The sequence below is a fragment of the Lynx rufus genome, unplaced genomic scaffold (assembly GCF_022079265.1).
Source record: "Lynx rufus isolate CCGP_SWC_20201006 ecotype Redwood Valley unplaced genomic scaffold, mLynRuf1.p SCAF_53, whole genome shotgun sequence".
NCBI lineage: Eukaryota > Metazoa > Chordata > Mammalia > Carnivora > Felidae > Lynx > Lynx rufus.
Window position 1 is genome coordinate 608,949 of NW_025814871.1, and position 16,436 is coordinate 625,384.

At 64.6% G+C, this 16,436-nt stretch overlaps 1 protein-coding gene across 7 annotated transcripts in view; it reads right to left on the reverse strand.

The window, feature by feature from the left end:
* Positions 1 to 1,165: 1,165 nt before the first annotated feature.
* Positions 1,166 to 16,436, reverse strand: part of ARID3A (AT-rich interaction domain 3A) — a 29,220-nt gene continuing 13,949 nt past the window's right edge. For all 7 annotated transcript variants that reach the window (XM_047100869.1, XM_047100868.1, XM_047100873.1 and 4 more), the window contains 6 exons: positions 8,638 to 8,710; positions 5,326 to 5,509; positions 4,873 to 5,120; positions 2,793 to 3,089; positions 1,982 to 2,080; positions 1,166 to 1,534 (listed from right to left, as the gene is read on the reverse strand). In XM_047100869.1, the coding sequence (XP_046956825.1) occupies positions 1,368 to 1,534; positions 1,982 to 2,080; positions 2,793 to 3,089; positions 4,873 to 5,120; positions 5,326 to 5,509; positions 8,638 to 8,710 (1,068 nt within the window). In that variant the 3' untranslated portion in view covers positions 1,166 to 1,367. The remainder of the gene's footprint in view (positions 1,535 to 1,981; positions 2,081 to 2,792; positions 3,090 to 4,872; positions 5,121 to 5,325; positions 5,510 to 8,637; positions 8,711 to 16,436) is intronic.

Genomic DNA, 16,436 nt, shown 5'->3' on the forward strand with positions numbered 1-16,436 from the left:
CGACACCCACCTTCTAACCAGGAGGACGGGGCGTGTGGGGACCTGGTGTGGTCTCCATTCAGTTACTTTAGTTCCTGCAGGGAGGTGTGGCCCCAAGCAAAAGGGGCCAAGAGAGAAAAAGGCGACAGTTAAGGAGAAGAGAATTGGGGGGGGGGTTCAGGATGCCGTGGCCCCAAAAACCTCGCCCTGAGCTAAGCCCGGCTCACCCCGTCCCCAGTATGGATAATCTCCCGGAGTAGCCCTTTCACTCGGGAGCCCCCAGGCCACATTGATCCCTGAGACAGGAGCCCGGGGACTGGACAGGTGGAGGGAGCCCCCTCCCACGCCGAGGTCCTTCACCCTGCGCTTTCCACTTAAGACTTCCGGCCTCTGCAGCGCCAGCACGAAAAGCACAGCGAACAGACAGGACCACGGATGTCACGGTCGCCTCGCCGGTCACCGGTCTGAATTCACACCCGCCCCCACCCCCCACCCCCCGTAGCACCTGAGTTCATCACCTCTCCTGGCTCTGGGCCTGCCAGCTGCCCACTGCGCTACAGGAAACGCACAAGGAACCCGAATCAGTTATGGGAAAATAAAAAGGGTATTACTTTTCTTTTTTTTTTTTTTTTTTTTTTGCATTTTCAAGTCCAGTTTCCCTGAATGAACACAAATATATAGATATATATATATATATCCTTTTCCTAAGGTTTGATTCCTCCCCCAAGAATAAAATAGATTATTTACAAAACAAAACCCCGAAACCTCTTAAAAACCCTATAGAGTATCACTGTTTCTTAAAAAAAAAAAAAAAAAAAAAAAAAAGTTCCCAAAAAGCAACGAGAAAAAAAACTCTACTGATCGTGGCTCAGGGGTTTCATTCAACACAAGGAGCTGGGTGTGGTGTGTGATGAATGGGAAAAAAAAAAAAGGCAAAAAAAAAAAAAAAAAAACAGACAAAAATGAAAACACACAGTGCAGAGATGTATGAGGTAAACAGGATTGGCCTCCCATGGCAACTGGTCCAAACACACCCCAGACCCCAGACCCCAGTCGGTCGGTCGGTCGGTCCGGCAGGGCTGCAGGAAAGCCTAGGAGACATATGCCTCTCTCTTTTCCGATTTCCTTTGCTGTTCTCACAATTCGTGTCTCTGAATGTCCGAAACCTGAGTAATTCAAGTGTTCCTTGGTTTTCCCCTGTTTTATTAAATTTTCTTTATATATATATATGTATATATTTTTTTCTTTTCTTTTTGGCGTTAGCTGCGGCTCCTTTGTGGATACCTCCCCTCCCCACCCGTATCTTCCGCCGTCCCGGCCCCTGCGTGGCCCACCTCGACCCCCCACCCAGGCAGGGGCGGGGGGGTGGCAGGTGGGGAGTGGTGCGGTTAAGGCAATGAGTTATTTGAGGTAGAAGACGTGGCAGGTGTGGACAAGCCCGCCGGCCCGGCCTGGCTGCCCGTGCTGCTGCTGCTGCTGGTCCCGCTGGTCCCTCCCCGGCTGCCACCACCACCGCCTTTGCTGGGAGCGGACGGTGGCTGAGCAAACAGCACTCCTAACGCGAGGACAGGAGGAGAAACACGTCACCGAGTCGAAAGGTCCTGAGCACTGACACCCCGCAAAGTCACCCACGGGGGCTGTGGGGACAGGGAGGCCGCAGGTCCCCCCCTTCTCCGTCCCTGGGAGTCGCCCTCCCTTAGCAGCGGAGCCGCTCTGTGTCCACGGCACCTCCTGGTGGCCCGTGGGAGCTCCCGGCTGGCTACTCGGGTTGTTGGGAAGGAACTCGTCAACACCACCTGCCACAGGAAGGACGCGACAAGGGGTGTGCCTTCTGAGCAGCTGCCGTGTGCCCAGCACCGTGCTACGGACGCCGTGCAGACTACCTCACTGCGGTCTCCTATGGGCTCCGGCCGGCCGGCCCGGGGGGTAGGGGCAACCCGGGGCTCCCGAGTCAACGGGGAGACAAGCGCCCAAGGACGGCGTGGGGCCCGGCTGGTCCTACCTGTGTACATGATCCCGTTAATCTCCACCGACATGCTAATACTGTTGCTGCCATTGGGGCTGGTCAAGTTCGCGGCCGAGTCCTGGCGGCTCTCGCAGGCTGTGGGAAGAAGAAACAGGGCCATCTGCAGTCATACACGCGTCTGTGCGAGGGCCTGCTTCCGTCACCCCCGCTGGACTTCACGAGTCACCGAGCGCGGACCGGATCTGTCACCGGCACACACAGTAGGTACTCAATAAATATTTACCGAGGAAGAACGTATCTGCCTAAAACTGGCTTTTCTCACGATGACGGGTCTTAACGGCCACAGAGCCGTCTAGACTTGACTCGTTCCATCCCCTGCTGATGGACACACGAGTGGCTTCAAGGCTCCACTATCACAAGCAGCATCACGCCAGTGACCGCAGGGAAGCGCCCTCGGCTACGTGTGCTTCCGGGAGCGTCTGCGGCAGATCCCAGGAGAACCACTGGGTCGCAGGGCAAGAATGTTTTCTATTTTGGGAAGAGGCTGCCCAACTGTCACCTCCTTAGACTCCCACCAGCGAGACTTGGTGGGCCCACGTTCCCGTATCCTGACCGACATTCGATACTATCAAACTCCGACGGGCGTCTCCTCGCTAACGCGCAGACCCCCGAGTCGGCTTTCCACATGAACCTACTACTCGTCACCGCTGCCCGGGTCTTTTATGGGGTTAGCTTTTTTTTGTTTTTTCTTATTGATTTGCAGGCACTCTTTACATATGTCGACTACGAGGCCCTTACTTTGTTACGGGCGCACGCAGCAGGGAGGGTTCGGGCGCCGGGTTGGTACCTTGGCTGTTGATGCGGATGCTCATGGGCAGCTGGGCCGTCATGGCCAAGAAGTTCTGCTGCAGGGCCCGCTGCACAAGCCGCTGCTGCTCCTCAGTCACGAGGGCCATCTTCTTCTCAGGCGGCTCCCCAGACTCCAGCTTCTCCCGAAGCTGCTCCAGGGCGGCCGCCTGGGCCGCCACGGCCGCCTGGGCCGCCGCCGCTTGCACCGCTGCCGCCTGGGCGGCCACCACAGGGTGACCCGCCAGGGAGACCGGCAGGCGGCCGGGCACCGTGATAGGGATGGCCGAGTCCTCCTCTAGACGGGAGAGAAGAAGAGCGGGTGGGCAGGAGGGACCCGCAGCGGCCCGGTGCGGCCCTCCGCCCGCGGCAGGACCGCGCATGCGCCTGGACACCTCCGCCGACGGGGTGCGCACGTCCTCTCCGCGGAAGCAGGCGAGCGCCGCCACATCTAAGGTCAGCCTGACACCGGGTACCGCCGCGACGGGACCGACAGTGTCACAGTCGCATCCAGCACGGACGTCGCACAGAGACGCTGTCACAGCACTTGCTGCGGACGCACTAGTTGGAGCAGCTGGGAAGCGCCACGTGTCTGTCTGACGCGCTCGGCTCCAACCGCCTCGAGGGGCTGTCTCGACACTCGCGCGCCTGCCTCCACCCCCTTACGGCCGCTTCACGGGGGAGGCAGCTCGGAGGATGTGGAAATGCTGCCAAAGCCACAGGGGGTGGGGGTGGGGGGCGCGGAGCTGGGACTCGAACCCAGACCCAGCTGCCAACCATTCACCTCCTCTGTGGTCGAAGCAAATGTCCCCATCGCGGTTTCTACCCGCTGGTCCCACCGTGACCTGCTGTCTCTTCTCTTCCCGACTCTTCTGCCCATGCCTGTCCCGGCGCTGCCTGCATGCTGGGCGCCCCCTGGGCGCCCTCCCCCCCCCCTCCCCCGCACACCTCTGCCAGGGTCTTTGGCACTCTCTCCTTTGTCCCCGTCTTCTGGGCTCACTCAAACACCACCTCAGCCATCAGAAAACCCTCCTCCCTGCTGGCCAGCACCTCCCCAGCTCCCGCGTGAGGCCTCACGCCCGGCGGACGTTTATACTGACTCGTGGGCATCACCGGAGCTCCCCAGGGGTGGGGGTAGGTAAACTGAGGTCCACAGAGGGCCGAGTGACGCTAGTGGGACCCCATTCGCCTAGGATCTGACCAGGCCTAAGTCGTGGGGATCACGCTGGATCCCCCGGCCACCCCAGGAGGCAGGGAGTCCCAGCCCAGGTGGCAGGTGAGAGACACGCAGGGGGCTTCGCCTGCTTGAGGCCACACCGCCACGTGTGCCGTTGGTGTTTCTGTGCTAGGAAGGATTCAGAGGCTCGCTGGGTGAGAAGGCTGTGATCGGCTGGTGGTGCCTGCCACGAACGGGGGGGCTCCCTACCAGGCATTCGCAAACTGGGCCCGCTGCCTGCTGGGGGCCGGAGACACCAAAGGCTCTCCTTCCACAAACCCACAAAGAAGGGATCGCTTTCCCCGTTTCCCCAGCAGGAAAGCCGGGCCCAGGAGGGGCCAGTGAGCTGCCCAGACACACCCAGCACTAGATCCGGGGAAGGTTGAAGGGCTAGTGGGGTGGGCCCACACCACACCCGTGAGGGTCCCTGCTGGACAGTGTTGAGAAGGTCCTGAAGCTCAAAGGGAAAAGAATTCAGCAATCAGCTAGTAAGGTCTGCCGTGGGCAAGGGACCGGGAAAACTCCGGCCGTCAATACTGCCGCCCACAGGCAGAAACTCGGGCGACGCTACAGTAATTTGCTAGTAACACCGGCCAAGGGATTGGGAAGGAACCGGGCGCCCAGTCAGAAACGGGTGCAGCAGCTCGGACTGGGGAAGCGGTGCTCGATTAGTAATGTCTGCCGCGGGCACGGGCTGGGAAACCGTGCCCGATCCTGAACGATTAGCGATGTCTGCTTGCTCTGAGGGGTTGGGAGAAGGGCCAGGCTTAGTCACGCCCACTGGGGGGCGCAGGACCCAGAGGGGGTCAGAAAGCCCGGGCCGGAGCAGAATGGGGTCCGGGCCCCAGGGACGCGCGGCCCTTACCTTTCTTGATCTTGGGGGCCGGGGTGATGGAGCTGCCGTTGGTGCTGGCGGCCAGGCCCAGGGAGGGCACGGGCAGCTTGGGCGAGGACAGCATGCCGTGGGCCCCGCCCGGCGAGTAGGCGAACAGGGAGCCCCCGAAACTCTGGCGCCGGCCCTCCCGCCGGTTGCTGTCGATGGCCGCCTGCAGCTCGTTGGGGTTGCTGAGGCCGCGCTTCTCACACTCGTAGGGATACAAGTACTTCATGTACCTGCGGCAGGGGCAGGGAAAGGATGGCGCCGGCCCCCCCCCCCCCCCCCCCAGGACCGCCCTCGCCAATCCCGCCACCCAGCCGAGTGAGCTCGGGGCGGACCGTCCTCAACCCGCACCCTGACGTCAGGACTGGCTCTCCGCGGCCGCCCCGGCCCCTCCCGCCCCTCCCGCCTCCCCTATGCGGGGCGCCGGCGGGCACTCACTGGGTCCGCAGGGTGAAGGCAGCGCTGGTGATGGACGTGGGCAGGTTGAGGCCTTTGGTGATCTCCCTCCACAGCTTCTTGTTGATGACCTCCACCAGGCCGCCCTTCTCCGTCACCAGCACGTACAGCATGAACAGGTCAAGCACCTGCTTGGCCATGATGGGGATGCGGTTCACGGGCGTCCCTGCAGGCGCGGGGCAGGGAGTGCAGGTTATGTGAGGGGGGTGGGGGCAGAGCCACAGGCGCAGCGGACGGCACGTGTACGGCCAACGCGCCTGTCCAGAGAGGTCTCTCCTGTCGCCGGCACACGGGGGCAGGATATCCTCTGCGGGGCCTCAGCAGCTCCCCGGCCCCGCCCCCTCGAGGCCAGGAGCTCTCCAGTCATGACAACCACAGACATCCATGTGTCTCCTGGGGGTAGAATCGCCGGGGGAACCCCCCCTTGAGAGAGCACAAGGAGGCCCGTGTCTCCATCAGAGGCTCACCCGGGGGTGCGGAGACCCGGGACAGGCTGCGGGGCCAACCTGGGGACGTGTGTGAGAAACACGGCCCTTGTGAGCGTGGCTCCATCAACAAGCACAGTGGCCAAAACAACCCGCCTGCATCCCCGAGGCAGGTGCCCTCCGGGTCCCGCGCTTCCCAGGGGTTTGCAGCCGTGAGGAGGCAGCACTTGGCTAATCCACCGTGCAGCTGAGAGAGCGGGGTGGCGGGCTGGTCCCCTTTTCCACCCACACTGACCCTCATAACTGCTGCCGTCCCTGTCCTCCTCCCGTGCCCCTGACGCAGAAGCCCGTGGCCCAGCCTGTCTGGCACCTTCTCGGCCAAGGGTGGAGAAGCCCCCCGTTTCGACTCTCCCTGCCGCGGAAAGCCTGCTCTAACATCTGGCCCCTGGCTGCTGTCCTGGTCAGCTGGGGTCGCCCGGCTCAGATCCCCTGGAGCCCAGTCTGGCACACGGCGTGGGCTCAGGAAGCAACAGTGAGATGTGACCGGCCCGCGTCACAGCCTACAGGGCACGTCGCCGCACCCCAGAGATGGGCAAACGGAGGCCCCGGGCTGTGGCTCCTGGAGAAGGGCCAGCCCAGCTTCACGCGAGGGGCCAGCCGGTCCACACTCCTGGGACCCTGGTTCCTGGGCCCCAGAGCCAGATGCTCTGGGGTCACCTCCTGCCACTTCTGTCGTTTCCAGGTTTCAAAACCCCCACTAACTGAGGACAACCCGGAGAGGGTGGAGAAAGCTGGATCTCAGACTAACCCCCCTCACCCCCCCCCCCCCGACCGACCCTACCCAATTCCATTTTTCAGCCTGAGAGAGAGAGAGGAAAAAGCGACAAGTGTCAGGGGCTCACCCAGCCCCGGCCCACCTGGGACATTGGTTCAGGTTCTGCACTGAGAAGGAACAGAAAGAATCACACAAAAGATCCTCTGGGGACCCCGCGCCCTGGCTCTGCACGGGGCCTGGACGGATGTTTACAGAAGGAGCAGGGTGGAGAGCAGAGAGGCACCGGTGGAGGACAGGGGCAGTGGGGGCAGCAGGGAGATAAGGAGGGTGGGGAGGTCTTCAAGGAAACAGCAGGAGGGTGGGGTGCAGCCAGGACCCCTCCCGCATTCCCAGCCCCCAGAGAATTCTCAGAGCCTTCTCCTTTGTGACGTGAAAAAAAATTACTTTCTCTGTGTCTGGAGTGAAGGAGGGCTTGTGGGATGCAGGGCATGGTGTCCGGGGCCCAGGGGGGAGGGATCTAATGCACTCTCAGCCCCAAAGCCTGCCAGTTACAGAAGGGGAGGGTCCAAGAAGATGGCAAGGGAAAGGGGCACTTGGGGCTGGGTTCTGAGGGTTGCAGAGGAGTTGTCGCTCCCTGCCCTCCAGGGGAGCCCGGCTCGGCGAGGATGGCAGAGCTGGACGCCGACCCCAACGGTCACGTGTGGCCCCCGCCTCACCCATACCCAAGGGCGGCTCACAGTACTTCCCGACCTCCAGGACACCAGGCCCAGTCTCGGGCGGGATGAGTGGGCTCTGGGCCGGGGAGCTCGGGGCCCCACGGCAGGGTGGTGGGGGCGGGGGGGGGGGGGAGGGGAGGGGGGCTCCGGCAGGTGTGGACGGGTCGATAAAGCGAGTGGGGGAGGATCTCTCTGACCACACGGTGGGCAGCGGGCCCTGGATGTGACTGGTCCCAGTGATAACAAGGAGGGGGCCCCCACCCCAGGACCGGGTCTGGATTCCCCCAGCCCCGGCACGGGAGGGGTTAATGCGAAGGCCGCAGCCCCCTGCCCTTCCCTTCCGGCTGGGCGGCTGGGCCTGTGTTTACAGAGGCTGTTCGAGAGGGAGGGGCGCAAAGAGGCCCTGGACAAAGCCAGCGGCGGCCAGCCCCTGCGGCGGCCCCAGGTGGACCCTGCAGCACCCCAGCTGGGCCCGCCCCTTCCTGCCTCAGGGCTCGGAGGATGCATCCCCTCCCCGGCCTCAGTTTCCTTCCCTGAACGGCCCACGAGGCGGGCTGTCTAGCAGGCAGAGGAATGAGCTCCACTGTGCAGTGGGTGCCCTCAGGGCCCCCGGCCGGCCAGGCCTCTCGCCCCGTGGCAGCTCAGAGCCGAGGCCGAGGCCACGCGTGGGGGTGCGGGGGACCCCCTGGGGTCTGGGTCTCAGCTTCCCCACCGGGGCGTCCACCCAGACCGGTCCCTGCCCCTTGGGCCTTTGCTCCCAGTCATCTTCCTGTTCTCCAGGCCTCGGTCACCAGGCATTTCCCGGCCGGGCCGTGTTCGGCATCCACTACACCCCAGACCCAGGGGGTGGGACGGGCTGCAGAGGCGGGGGCTTGGCCTGGTACGCTGTTGGCACTTCATAAATGCTGCCCTGTGCTCAGCATGTGTGGGGTGCCGCCACACAGTGGCAACTGTTTCTGGCCCGTCTTACAGACGGGGGAACTGAGCCGCCCCCCCCCCCCCGCCCCCATAGGCACAGGGGAGGGGCCGGGACTGGCCTTGCACCAGTGTCAAGACCACGAAGGCCGGGAAGCCAACCCGAGGAACTTCTATTGTCCCGGGGCCCAGCTGCCCTCCTGGCCGTCCACCTCTGCTCCCCGGAGGCCGGCTCTGCTGCAGGGGACCCTGGGGGCGGTGGCCGGGGGTCCCTGGGAGCCAGGACTCCATCGCACCACGGGTCTCGGCAGCAAAAAAAGGCCTGACCTGACGGTTCTGGGTTGGGGACCAGACACCTCCTACCCAAGGACCTACCCCTTAGACGCTCCCACCTGTGCCTCCCCCATCAGACCCGACTGCCAAGCAGGCGCCAGTCCCCAGGACCCCCGTGGGCGAGCCTCACCTCGCTTCTGCATGAAGCTGAACAAGTCGTCCAGGAACTCCTTCCTCTTGGGGTCCCCGTCCAGTTCGTAGAGCTGTGGGGTCAGGGAGGGGAAGGGTCAGCCGGTGTCAGCGCTTGGGCACGGGCGCCACATCCCCACTGAGGGGCGGCCGGCAGAGGCAGGTCCGAGGTCCTGAGGCCCCACGGAGCGTAAAGAGCCCGACCCCAGTTTCAGATGAAGACATGGGTACCTGCGTGTGTCTCCCACGGCGGTTGGCCGCCCCCAAGCCACATGCTGGGCCCCTTAGAACAAAGGTTGAGTCTCCTGCAGCCCTGAAGGGCAGCGCCCAGACCCAGGGGTCTCCTGAGGCGGGTCCCTCCTGCCGGCCCGCTCCTGGAGCCCCAGGTGTCCCTCCAGCACCTCCACGGGCTCCTCCGTGCACCTGTCGGAACCCTGCTTCTTTGAGGACACCCCCCACTGGATTGGGCCCCCTCGTCTCCCCCTTAACTAACGACACCTGCAAAGACCCTGCTCCCCACAGGAGCTCGTTCTCGGGCCGGGAGCTGGGTCTTGACATGTCATTTGGGAGACACCATTCGTCCCAGACAGACAACGCCGGTGCAGACAGCCAGCACGCAGAGGCCACATCCTGGTGCTGCCCCCCAAGAGGCGACTCTGTTTTGTAGATGAGGAAATTGAGGCCCAGAGGCAGGCGAGAACCCAGAGCCTGGGAATGTCAGGGCCCTTCGGCCCAGACTCTGCCCTGGGCTCTCCAGTCATTGGGTGAGGGGCTCGGGGGTCCCCGGCTGCATTGACCACCTGCTCCCAGGGGCCGGCAGCAGAGGTGACTGGAGAGTGGAGTTGGAGGGGGGCGGCGGCAAAGAGCAACCTTCACGTTAAGCCCTGGGGAATGGACCCAGAGGGATCAGGCCTGTGGGGGGCCTTGAAACCACCAATCAGCCCCGGCTGGGACAGTCCATCATTAGGGCCCAAGAACACGCCAACGCCCAGCGCCTGCCGCCTGCCACATCCCCGGGGGCTTCGGAGGCAGGGTCTCTGGGGCTGGCCGCCCCTCAGCCTCCCTCCCCTCTCTGGGGTTTGGTTCCCCCATCGGTGGAACAGAGACAACAACGCGGGGCCTCCGGGCACAGGCCGGGGTGGTCCAGGCTGAGTCTTTGTCTCTGCCCTGCCCCAGCCAGGCTGGCCAGCTACATTCCTGTGCTGATTTATGGTGGTCAGGGAGGCCCCACGCCTCCCCCTGCCTGAGGGTGTGTGGCCTGCAGGTGGACCTCGGCCATCCTCCCCTGCCCCGTCCCCGCCTCTCCCGCCCACACACCCTGCCACGCACAGCCCCCTCCTGGGACCTCACACCCACTCTCCTCCCTGACCCTTCCTGCACCACGCCCCGTGGGACTACACGCTGGTCGGGTCTCCTGTCGGCCCGCTCGTGTGGGATGTGGGGGCTTCGTGTGGTTTGTCACTAGTGTCTAGGTGGGGTCAAGCACACGGCAGTCGGTGAATGAATGGTCGTTCGGTGATCCCTGACTTGCCTCAGTGTGGGCCAGCCCGGGCAGAGGGGCATCACCACGTTTTGGGAGTCTCGCTGGAGACAGCAGGTGTCCCCAGGTTCACCTCCACCCGAACCCCCACCTGTGCGATCTCATCTGGAAATGGGGTCGTGGAGGATGTGGTCAGTTAAGCTGAGGTCATACTCGGGATAGGGTGGCCCTAATCCCACAACACGTGTCCTTCTAGGAGAAGAGACACGGCCACAGAGAAGGCCGTGTGAGGACGAGGCCACAACTGAGGGACGCCAGGGGCCGCCGCCGGCCACACCAGAGGCGGCAAGAGGCAGGAAAGACCCTCCTTGGAGCCGCGGGGGAGCATGGCCCTGCCCCACCTGGATCTCGGACATCTGGCTCCAGAATTCGGGAACATAAATTCCTGCTGTTTTCAGTCTCACAGTCTGTGGTCATTGCTACGGCCGCGCACACAGGCCCCTCCTGATAGGCGGCAACACCTGTGAGATCCTGACCGGGGGCGGGGGCGGGGGCGGGGGGCGGGGGGGGGGCTGTCCACCCTGCCTGAACCTCCCTGGACCCGGTCCCGAGAGACCTCAGTGCCCCTCCTGCCTCAGTCCTCCCATTCGCGAGGACAGCTCACCATAAACACGACAGCTTCACCTGGAGGTGACCTGTATCCGTCGTGACCCCTGTATCCCAGGCGGGGAAACTGAGGCTCAGGATGGAGACCAGCTCCCCGGAGACCTGGCAGCTGGCTAGGTGGGGGAGCTGTTAGCCCCCAGGCCACATGGTGGGTGGACAGGCCTGTGGCAGGGCCCAGTCAGACCCCCGTGGGGCCAGGGTATTGTTCGAGGCCGTAAAGGGGGATGTGCAGGGCCCCCGGCTGCCGGGGGGAGGCCGCTTTAACGGCTGTTGCTGTGGGCAGCTGACAACAAAGGCAGGCAGTAAAGGCCGCCCCAGCTTTGTGGGGCTCAGGCCCCAAGTTCCGCTCCCCTGCTGCCCCGGCCAGGCTGGAGGGACGGGGGCATGGGGGGCGGTGTCCGGGCCCCACTGCAGGCCGGCACGCCCACCGCCTGTCCTCACGAGGCTCCAACTCGCACCGCGGGGACACAACACATCCCGCGCTCGGCCCAGGCCTCTGCCCCGCTTGAGGTGGGCCAGGGGGCACTGAAACCAGTCGCCTGCCACGGCCGCAAACCCAGGCTGGACACCCGCGAAGCCGCCGGAGCCCCCCCCTCGGGCCGGGGGCTGAGACAGACGACCCGCGCCGGTCTCCGCTCTCGCCCCGGCCCCGCCTGACCTAGTGGCACCAGCCACCCCCCAACGGCCCTGCAGCCCACGAGGGCCCCGGAGACCCCCCCGCCCCGCCCCCACTTCCTCCAGCTTCCAAACCAGTCCCACGTCCGCGCCTTTGCCCCAGCAGCGCCTCCCGCCTGGACCGCCCCCGCTGGCTTCTCGAGTCCCGCTCTCTCCTCAAACCCGACCCCCCCACGGGGCCCCCGCCCCCCGGGGTCACGGCTGCTGCCCCATCTCCGTGGCACATGCTCTGCTCCCACTGGAACATGTTTACTGACCGTGGGCGACTTTCTCGTTTACTGACGCTCTTCCCCTGCCCTTCCACTGCCCGAGCCACGTGGATTTACATGCGGGGCTGGCCACAGGCCCGTGTGCCCCAGCAGAAGGTCACACAGACCCTGTCTGCTTCGTCCCCAATGTCTACGACCGGGTACCAGGCGGCCGCTTAACACACGGGCCTTGATTTCTCAGTGTGCCAGGGGATGGGGCCGCTAACCCTTTTCCAGATCTGTTATGTGCCCCGCAAGGCTCATGCTGTGGGCGAGTGACATCCTACGCTGGGCAGACGGGCACCTGGGGGCCCCAGCTTTCCGCCAGGGAAAGGGGCAGCCATGCCCCTCCCTGGGCCCCACCCCACGGGCCCCCTGCCTGTCTCTCGGCTGTGGCGGAGGGTGACGGAGGCCGGGGGACCCCTTGTTGCCAAGTGGTCTTCCCCACCCCAGCCCCACCCACTTCACAGAAAAGGAAACTGAGGCACAGAGCCGGTAGGGCCAAGCCTCCCTGGTCACCCCATGCAGCAGCCAGAGCCCGGCAGTCTGAGCACGAGCTCCTGTCCCCTCCCGCGTCCCCCACCCGAGACCTGGCTGCGCACACTGGCCGCCCCTCCTGCCCTCACCCCTTCCCAAGTGCTCTCACTGAGGGGCAGCCGTGTGGGAGGCCCAGGTAGTGGCAAAAACAAGGTAAGCGCTCCCCACCCCCAAGCGCAGGATGGGCAAACAGGAAATTCTTGTTTGTGGTTAAGGAGCATTGTCTGTGCTAGGAGACTCCTTGTTGGTCAGCGGGCCATACCGCTGACCAGGTCAAGTTGTGTATCTGGGAGCTGGGGGGGGCCTTCAGCTGCCCTGCAGAGGCCAGGGAGCTCACCCTCGGCGGGGGACCCCTCCCCCCCCCCCCGCCCTTGGCCACCAAGCCCGCAAAGCGAGGGGCCTGGCCTGGGGACGTGCTTGTGCGGGGAGGGCACCACCAGGACCCAGCATACAAGCGGCCCCCTCCCCAGGCATGACGCTCCGACAAGATCACATCCCCAGGAGGCCCCACCTGGGCAACCCTGAGCCGGTTCCCAGCCCACCACGGGGCCCCCGGGGGGGGGGGGGGGGGGCGGCGTCCAGCCCAAGGCCGAGGGGCCCAGGCTGTAAAGCAACCGCCTGCAGGGCCCCTGGGAGGACCTTTGCCCCTTTAACGGTGTCTGCTCAGGCCCCCTCCTGCCACCCAGGCGGCTCCAAAGTCCGCAGGGCTCCACCTGAGGAGGAGGCTGCTGGGCCCGCAGGGAGATGGGGGGGGGGGGGAGGCCGCCGCTGTCCTTACAAGGCAGAGAGAGGAACCAAAATTAGGAAACATCAAGAAAGCCCAGTGCCTGCCGTCCGGGGCCCGTGAGCCCCGAGCCACCAAGGAAGGGAAGGCAGAGCAACGCCAAGGACAGGAAGCCCGTTAGAAAGGGTTGCTGTTGCAGTGCCCGACACAGCCTACAGGACACCAGGAGTGTGTCCTCCTCCATGGCCCGGAACCAGGGTCGGTGGGTGGCAGCGTCACAGGCAGGGCCGGGGGGCCCAGGACGCCAAGTGTGTAACCTCACCTGCTTGTCTCTAACCCTGGAAAAAAAGGGTCCACGGGAGTGAGATCCGCATCACACAGAATTCACCATCTCAAAGTATCTCGGCGGCATCGATGTGTTCACGGAGTTACGCAACCACCATCTCTATGTAATTCCAGAACATTCCATCTTCCCAAACCCAACCCGGTCGGCCAGGCCCCGCCCCCATGAGCCCCCTTCCCGCCTGTGGACGCGCCTGCTGGAGGCGAGCAGCGTTCCCGCGCGTGTGGGTGGACGCGCTGCTCGTCCGTTACCCGCCGGTGGGCGCAGGGCTGTCCTTACGGGCCTGCTGCTAACACACATCGGTATACCCTCGCCTGTCTTTACGTCCTCAGGGTTTGGGAGAAGGGCTTATTCACCGTAACTCCTGAAGACAAAGTGAAACAGCAGAGAAGGTGGCAACAGTTTTTTATCCCCCGCACCCCCCCACTCCGGAGACTGACCAGGACGGTAAACCAGATGCAAGCTCCCAGGGGCAGAGGGTCCAGGGACCTTTCATCTCTACAGACAGATGCCATCGGGTCTCCTCTGCTCTAAAGCCGACCATGGCTCCCTATCGCTGTCAGGATAAAGCCCAGGCTTCCTGCTTTCCAGGCCCAGCAGCTGCTCCCCGAGGCACCTCTGCCCCACCACACCGGCCCCTCTGCAGTATAACGCCAGGTCCAGCTGGAGCCCTCCTCCCACCGAAGCCTCTGCTCCCGCGGCCGGGTCTGACCCCCAGGCCGGGGCAGCACGGCCAGTGAGGCTCCGCACCCCCACCGCCCCCAGCGTCTGTCACCGGGCATATGACTGTGCTCGTTCGGCGAAGGGCTCCCCCCACACCCAGACGAGAGCCCCCAAGGGCAGGTCTGGGGGCTGCGGGTGCTGGGCTCGGCGCCTGCTAATGAAGGAAGGAAGGAGGCTCACTGAGGCTCTCGGCCCTGGGCCCCCTCCCATCCCCCGCACAAAGCCTCTCCCCACCGACCGAGATGACTCAGCATGTCCAGCCTTGTCGCCGGGGCCCCAGGTGGGCCGGGAACAGAGTCCCTAGGGGCCGCCCCAGCCTCCCCCATTCACAGAAACAGCCGCAGGTGCTGGGGCCGGGCAGGCAGGGCGGCAACCACTGGGCCTCCCCACCACTCCTCCAGGCCACTGTGCACCTGGGGAAACGGAGGTGGGCAGAGGGCAGGTCTCCTGGCAGCATCTGTGGACCGCCAACAGCTCGCCTCGTCCAAGGTGGCACGGCCCCAACGTGGCAAAGCTCGGGCCCCACCCCTCGCGACAGTGACCCCGGAGCAACGTGGTAAACGAAGAAAGGATGGAGCTCAGCGGGCACCTGGCGGGGAGGTGGGTCGGGGTGGAAGAACCCAGAGTGGGGAACCCTCCCTGTCTGTGCTCCGAGCCCCAGTCTACCCATCGCAGGGGGCAGGGATGACGTGACCAGGAAGCCGGTGCCCCGTCCCTGCGCTGCAAGCACGCAGGCCAGCGGACGGCCCGGCCGGGCTCCCGGGGAGTTTTGCACCTGAGGGAAAATTCTGCCGTGGAAACTCCCGCGACACCTCTCGGAAGAGTTGGACGCCGAGCGGGAGCTGTGTCAGCCCACGGGCGTCGGCCGAGACAACCCGTTTCGCAGCCACGTTGAGCACCTTCTGTATGTCAAGGCTGCTGCTGGACGCTGCCCAAGAGAACCGCAGGCCAGTGGGGGACACGGCAGGATCCGAGGGAGGCACAGCGGCCCCGGGGGCGGGGGTCACTGGCTGCCGCACACAGCAGGGCCTTAGGCGACGTCTGGGCGACCTCGCGCCCTTCCCGTGAGCCGCCCTCTTGGTGCACCTGACCCCTGGGGCACCCGCCTGGGCGACCAGGCCGCCTTTCATTTCCCGTCAGCGCCGGCTCAGCCTCCTCCACACAGATGTGGTGAGCCCACGGGGCTCGCAGGAGATTGAGGAAGTGATTCTGGGCAGGGCACAAACATCTGTCCGCTCGGCCTCGCACCCCCGGCCGGCCATGTGCCCCTCTCTGAAAAGACGGCACCCCACCCATGACGGATATTAATAAAAAACTCCAGAAACGAGTCATAAGGCTTAACGTGGAGCTGAAGCTTAGGGGCACTTCTTTCTGGATTTCCAGATTGTGCGGGCCGGGCATGTGCCCCGACACCACACTGCTGTCCTCTCCCGGTCGGCCTTCTGCACGGCCGGGGCCACCCCGGGGCCTCAGTGAAGTGGGCAGGGGCACCTGCGGCATCGAGGTGGGGACCAGGGGGACCAGGACGTAGCTGGGGGTGGGGGACGGGGGAGGAACCACCTTGATGGCCAGACAAGCTGATCGCCCGCCAGCACCATGCCAAAGCTGGGGAAACTGAGGCCCACGGGGGCACACCCACAGGTCCAGCCCTGAGAACGCACCCTCGATGGAGGGCGGCTGAGGAACAATTCTAGGAAGAGGTGGGGAAGCGGCAATTCCTCGCCCCACGCAGCATGCAAATGACAGGCAAATCCCGCCGGCCTCCAGTCCCTGTGGGGGCCCCTCACCCACTGGCCGAGGGGAGCCCACCTCGGACCAGGAAGCAGGGGGGCTGAGAGAAACCTGCAGGGCAGCACGGAACCCAGGACCCGGCCCTCGGGTGCCCCAGGCCGTGTGGAGCCTCGCAGGAGTGCGGAGAGACCCTGCCCTAAAGCACCTGGCACTCTGGGCAAACGCTTCAGGTCAGAAAGCCAAGAATCCTGAATCTTCTCCCCTCAACCCCAAGCACTTAGATATCCAATGTCGCACTCGGCCTTGGGGCATCTCGTACAAGGGTCACCAAACAGCCCCGCAGCTCCCACCTGGCTCCCGGCTCCGAGCGGCCAGGGGTCCAGTGCTGTGGCCAGGGCCCGGCACCCAGGAACTGAAAGTCCCATCGTGGGGTTTTCTCTGAAAGGGAATTTCCCGGTGGCTGGGAAGGCTCAGGAAGATGTCCCTGCCCTGGCTGTGCTGTCCCCATCCTGCCATCGCCGGCCAGCGGCGCCCAGTGCAGAGAGCCAGGGGGCTGCCCCCCGCCTCCCTCCCTCTGCCCAGGAGTCGAGAGGAAGGGGCCCCGGGGTCCCCGCTGGGCACACCCACAGGGGCCTCTGCCAGAACCCGAACGGAGGACACAAGGAAGGATTGG